This window comes from Pectinophora gossypiella, unplaced genomic scaffold (assembly GCF_024362695.1).
Source record: "Pectinophora gossypiella unplaced genomic scaffold, ilPecGoss1.1 Pgos_53, whole genome shotgun sequence".
In the NCBI taxonomy this organism is placed as follows: domain Eukaryota; kingdom Metazoa; phylum Arthropoda; class Insecta; order Lepidoptera; family Gelechiidae; genus Pectinophora; species Pectinophora gossypiella.
In genome coordinates, this window is record NW_026063263.1 from 239423 (window position 1) to 245872 (window position 6450).

At 40.3% G+C, this 6450-nt stretch overlaps 1 protein-coding gene across 1 annotated transcript; it reads right to left on the bottom strand.

Annotated features, from left to right (window-relative positions):
• Positions 1-1849: 1849 nt before the first annotated feature.
• On the bottom strand, positions 1850-5864 carry LOC126381444 (programmed cell death 6-interacting protein-like). The gene is made up of 5 exons (XM_050030916.1): positions 5779-5864; positions 3826-3931; positions 3162-3384; positions 2598-2795; positions 1850-1863 (listed from the first exon to the last, which is right to left on the bottom strand). Exons 1-5 carry the CDS (start codon positions 5862-5864, stop codon positions 1850-1852), a joined length of 627 nt encoding a protein of 208 aa, XP_049886873.1.
• Positions 5865-6450: the final 586 nt, after the last annotated feature.

The following is a 6450-nucleotide window of genomic DNA, read 5'->3' on the forward strand; positions in this document are numbered from 1 at the left end:
TAGTTGCAACTGGATATTACAAAATTGCCACGGGAACGGTAGTTAGCGGGAAAAAACATTTGTATGAAAAAATCAAATCTAAATAAAAGGAGAAACTGACTGACTCAGTGACTGACATATATCAACGCATAGCCTGAACGGCTAAACGTAGGCATTTGAAATTTGGAAGGGACATAGCTTAGGTACCGTAGAGGTGCACTAAGAAAGGAATTCCCAAAATTCTCACGGGAACGGGAATTAGCGGGAAAATCCTTTTGTATGAAAAATCTAAACTACTCAAGTTAGACGTTTGAAATTTGGCATGCAGATACCTTAAGTACCGTAGTGGTGCACTAAGAAAGGAATTCCCGAAATTCCTACGAGAACGGGAATTAGCGGGAAAATCCTTTTGTATGAAAAATCTAAACCACTCAAGTTAGACCTTTGAAATTTGTCATGCAGGTACCTTAGGTACCGTGGAGGTGCACTAAGAAAGGAATTCACAAATTCCCACGGGAACGCGAATTAACGGGAAAATCCTTTTGTATGAAAAATCTAAACCACTCAAGTTAGACGTTTGAAATTTGGCATGCAGGTACTTTAGTAAACTTAAAGCTTAGTTGCAACAGGATATTACAAAATTCCCACGGGAACGGTAGTTAGCGGGAAAAAACATTTGTATGAAAAAATCAAATCTAAATAAAAAAGAGAAACTGACTGACTCAGTGACTGACATATATCAACGCATAGCCTGAACGGCTAAACGTAGGCATTTGAAATTTGGAAGGGACATAGCTTAGGTACCGTAGAGGTGCACTAAGAAAGGAATTCCCGGAATTCCCACGGCAACGGAAATTAGCGGGAAAATCTTTTTGTATGAAAAATCTAAACCGCTTAAGTTAGACGCTTGAAATTTGGCATGCAGGTACCTTAGTTAACTTAAAGCTTAGTTGCAACAGGATATTGCAAAATTCCCACGGAAACGGGAGTTAGTGGGAAAAAAACATTTGTATGAAAAAATCGAAACCGCGTAAGATAGATATTTTCAATTCAATTAAATTATTTAATGCATTCCATGTAGTACAATAGGGTGTTACATAGGCATAGGAACTAAAACATGGACCCTATAGGGCACAGCAACGTTGAAGGGAAGAGAGGAAGTGTGTATTAAAATTAAAACTCAATGAACAATCAATTAAAAAAAAAACAATTCAATCAATTGATTCAATCTAGCACGCATGCATACCTTAGTAAATATAAAGTTTATTTTTGGCTGTATTTTGAAAAATGGGAGTTATTGGGAAAAAAAAATGTACTTATGAAAAAATCTAAACTGCATAAGTATGCACTCCCACACACACAAAGATCTCTCTCTTATATAACACGCCACGCGGACGAAGTCGCGGGCAAAAGCTAGTATATTAATAAGGTTAAAAGATGTAAACAAACTTAGAAATCTAGTTGTAATTGAATCTACTTCATATAAATCAACGTTAAAATCTCCACACACTATAATGGCTTTATTACTTTTAGATATGACCTTCAGTACATTTTCCATCACTGATTCAAAAACTGTGAAGTTAGCACTGTATGGGGGTCTGTATACGGCTACAACAATATGTTTCTCTGTTTCTATACATGAAATCTCCATAGTGCCCTCTATCGAAAGTCCAGTAATATCTTTGCGTTCTTTATATTTTAAACTATTTCTGATAAAAATAAGGGTGCCACCACGTAATTTGATCTTTCGACAGAAAGCGCTAGCGAAATGATAATTTTTAAAACCTAATAACAATTCATAATCCTTAAACCAATGCTCTGTAATACATAAAATGTCAATAAAAAATGTCTCTAAAAATAATTCTACGAGTTATTCAGAGAAGCCTTGAATATTTTGGTGAACTAGTTTTAATATTCCAAGCTTCTCTTTTGTCTTATTGTCTAGTTTAAAGATGAAGTACCATTCGTGGTACATGGCTGACTACCGTCAATAAAAAGTTTTGTACTGTAAAAGACAGTACAGTCAATAAGTTTACTGCCTGGTCTGGCAGAAGTGTCTGTAATATAAAAAACTAGTACTGAACATATAATTTTTTTAAAGTACTTAGATAGATATATTCTATCTGTCGTTATTATACAATTTCGAATAAACTTATTCAAATCTAAATAAATAATATTACTATGATGACAGGTTCTGTTATAAAGGTGTTGGTTGAGAGAAAATATATAATTATTTTCCTCACTAGCTAATGAATTTGAGTATGGAAACGAACAAATAATTAAGTTTCCACACTCAACAGTCATTAGCGACCTATGATACTTAGTTAACTGCTGTTTTGTGAGCCCTGTACTATTGCCTACTAAAAGAATAACGGTAGTGTTCGCATCATATTTACACTGGAATAGTTTTGTGATGATTTGTGAATATGACGCGCCAGGCATGCACACATTAATAATGTCATGATCAAAAGAGTTTTTTAAAAGTGGTCCTAAACCTATGCCTATATCGTCCGAGAACACAACAGTCTTTTTCGTTAGACGCGGGACAAAGTCTTTCTGGGGCGCGACGATGTTTGGTAATGCGGTCGCGAACTTTCCGGGCCCTCGCAGCGCCCCACCTGGCGGCGCAGCGGGCGGGGGCGCCGCAGGCGCTTGCGCCGCGGACGGCGGCACTGCCGCTGACGCCCCGCGCCTCGAGGCTCCGCGGACTCTGACCCTCCGCGGCTCGGCTCCCGGCGGCACATCACCGGCCGGCGCGACACTTGGCAGCGCGGCACACGGCGGCTCGTTGTTGGGCGGTGCGGTGTCGCACATCACTGCGGACAGCGGCGCACCGTCGGGGAGCACGGCACCGCGTTTCGCAGCTCTTCGCGGTGTGACCCTTGCCGGCGCAGCACTAGGCAACGCGGCAATAGGCGGCGCGGCTCTGCGTGTCGCAACCCTACGCGATGTGGCCCTTGCCGGCGCAGCACTAGGCGACGCGGCACTGGGCGGCGCGGCTCTGCGTGTCGCAGCCCTACGCGATGCAGTCCTGGCCGGCGCAGCAATAGGCGACGCGGCGATGGGCGGTGCGGCTCTGCGTGTCGCAGCCCTACGCGATGCAGCCCTGGCCGGCGCAGCAATAGGCGACGCAGCACTGGGCGGCGCGGCTCTGCGTCTCGCAGCCCTACGGGGCGCGGTACCTCGCGGAGCGGTCTCGCGCAGCGTGGTACATGCGGCGCTAGTGGACGGTGAGGCTCCAGAAATTACGACCAACCCCCCGCGCTGCAAATCCTCGCTAGACTCGCTGCTTGTTTTGGCGCGGAGTGTTTCCAGCTCCAGGTTTCGGTCGTGCACCAGAGACTCAAGCCGTTCCGTATTAATAACCAGGGACTCTGTTGCCTTGATGTGTTCAGTGATTTCCTTCTGTGCATTCCCATATAATTGCTGTAAACGTGCTAATTGGCGTTGGAGCTCACAATTTTCTTATCTCAATTTATGTGTTTCTTCACAACCTTCATAATCATCACTATATTTATCACTCATTGAGGTGAGATCTATGGTCATGGACTCATTATTTTGGCAATTTTCTCCACGGACTAACTCATTGTATAACGCCATAGTTTGTTGTGACTCGTTGATGGAATGTTGGTCTTCATGAGCTTTTATTGTATTGTAGGCTATAGCAACCTGTTGCTCTAGTTCTCTGATACGATTTAGAGCAGCCTCATGGTTGTTTCGACATTCATCCTGTGAGTTGATCACGGATTGTAAGTAGTCCCGTTGGTGTTGCAAGTCCTTATACCGACCATCTAACTCGGTGAGCTCGTTCTTTAAAGACAGTATTCTATTATTTACATTAATTACTTCTGCCTCACTCTCTTCATGTTCTTCTAGAAGCTTCTTGCATTCTTCTTGAGACGCCTGTAGTTCAAGAAGGGCTTGCTTCAGTTTTTGTTCTAGGTCCTTTTTGCTGCAGGGAGCCATACTAGACAGAATCTGAAATAATAAAGGAAAGGCAGCAGTAACTATTCCAAGAAAAATAGAAAATACCTATAATATTGTTAATAATATTTTACTTAGCAATCTGCAATAAGTACCTACATAACAAAATACTTTGTGTACGTTATTTATGTCTAATTTGTGGAGTAAAAAGTAATGTTTTACACTGCTACAATATACAATATAATGCCAACAATATAATGTTATTGTAAGTGTGTAAATAAATAGAAAAACATTGTGTGTTTCCGTTTTTTTGTCGTCAACTATGTTTCTACTTAACGTCAAAACAAAGCGAGACTACAACGGCGCCGGGTGTGAGGTTGGACTTTAATCTCTGGTGTGATCTGTGTACTATTATGTTATAGCAATAATATTTATCGCTAGCTAATGTAATAATATGGAACAAAGCAATACTCCCCAGGTTTTAGTCCGTATTTTCGAATTTGTAACGTCGGTGTCCGTTGGTCTCCGTACGACAATCAGCTGATTTGAATTTACACCAGTATTTCCACTTCAAATACACAAATTTCAATTTACACACTTTATATACTAAAATTAACACAAATACAAGTAAATTAGTCGACTAAAAACTATGATTATAATAAAAATACGAAATTAAAACTAAGATACGCGTCTTGACATTTACGCGTCAGTGTTGCAATCTCCACGGAACCCAAAGATGGGTTAACAATACTACCGAATAGATGATTGGAAGCATAGGCAGATGAAAGGAAAGCAGGAAGCGCCACGTCAGAAACCCTCCTGACTCCCAAACCACCAAATCTAACCGGCAAAGATGCTTGATCCCAAGCTTTGTCACCTAAGTCACAATTTAACACTTTGGAAAGAGTCTCGCGAATCATGTCATCCAACCTTAACGTAAGAGCAGGAAATTTCCAAATCTCTATACGTTATCGACCTTGGTGTGTTATTGGGGCTCATGAATAAAATCACTTAATAGAGATCACTGTCTATTTTCCAGAAAAACACAGTAAATTTACATTACACTTTATCAACACAATAGAGCGCGCGTTCTACGTAAAATATTAGAAAAGCCAATTCTGAGGCGTGTTGCCCCGTTGCCCGGACCGTAGAGACTCCGTGAGGCGAGGGGCTGCCTCCGCTAGCTGTGCGCTAGCGCTGTGTCAGCACCTACAATACTCCCCCCCTTTTACAAAAAATGAAATAAATTTGAAAAAAAAAGAATGTCCTAAAATTTACAATCATAGGGTAACCATTACTTTAATTTGTTACAGTACAAAATAACGCTATTGACTTTATAAACAAAGTATGTATTTGCTGACACAGGACTCGAACACACAGTGGCAACGGGCACGGGTGTAAAATTACATTCACTGAATTGAATACAATGCTATGCAAAACAAAAATAAGAACTGATTGTTACATGTTGTTATGAACAAGTAGTTACCATCTCTTACGGGGTAGACAGTAAATATAAGTTACGTTATTTAATTTAAAATTACACAGAATTACGAAAATGGAAATAATACGAAAATGTTATGTGTAAGCCTATTATACTTACTGACTCTACATAAAAATTTAACACAATACACAATAATTAAACAATACCGTTATCAATAAAATGTAGAAGATGCAGAGGAATTGGGAGGTTTCGCGGCCAGCGGGCCTGCTGTTTGGGCTACTGCCCCGGCTGCGCGTCCCTGCTCTGCCATCGAGATGATATCCTTCATTACTCTTTCTTTCACACTTCGGCCACATCTTCTACACCTCACGTAGATACATATACACATGATTATCACTATCATCGCTATAGCAAGTAAACTAAAAAGTTCTAACTTTCTCTCAATAGCGGCAGTGGCCGAGTTATCTGATCCTTGCTGAGCAATAACAACTTCAGCGTTCTTAGATTGTTGTTTGCCCATAGTGACTATGATAGGCATTTATCACAATATTAAACAAAGTATACTCTTGGGAGTTCTACGTAAAATGATTGAAACTTTGAGGTTACATTTACAAGAAATTTCATATGACATACATTTAATGATTACTCTATATTATATACGAAAACGCACCGGTGGCCTACTGGTTCTGCCACACCGGGTGGTATAAGTGATTAACTTATCGTTATTCTCTCTACTTAATTCTGAATTTAAATCTACGTTTGTACTGCCTGATATTGGACCTGATTTCTCAACACATGTTTCTGACTCTAATAAATATGCAGGTTTTAGCCTATCTATAGCTATATTTACCTGTCTGTTGTCTAACTGAACTTTAAAAACTTTATCTGTCCTACTTATGACGCTGTATGGGCCATCGTAAGTAGGGGTCAAAGGTTTCTTCACTGCGTCATTCCGGATAAATACACTTTTGCAAGTCTTGAGATCTTTATGTATAAACTAGCTGGTACCCGCAACTTCGTCTGCGTACTTTTAATTTGAATATTAAGGATTATATAAAAGGAACGGTATAGCATGTGATTAAAAGAGAGTAAGTAGGTATATTTAA

Coding starts and splice junctions, on each gene's coding strand:
- LOC126381444 (XM_050030916.1), bottom strand. CDS start 5,864: ATGGGCAAACAACAATCTAAGAACGCTGAAGTTGTTATTGCTCAGCAA. Junction 3,932..5,778: donor ACTGCCGCTATTGAGAGAAA/GTTAGAACTTTT, acceptor GGCTCCCTGCAG/CAAAAAGGACCTAGAACAAA. Junction 2,796..3,161: donor GCGCGAGACCGCTCCGCGAG/GTACCGCGCCCC, acceptor CGCTGTCCGCAG/TGATGTGCGACACCGCACCG.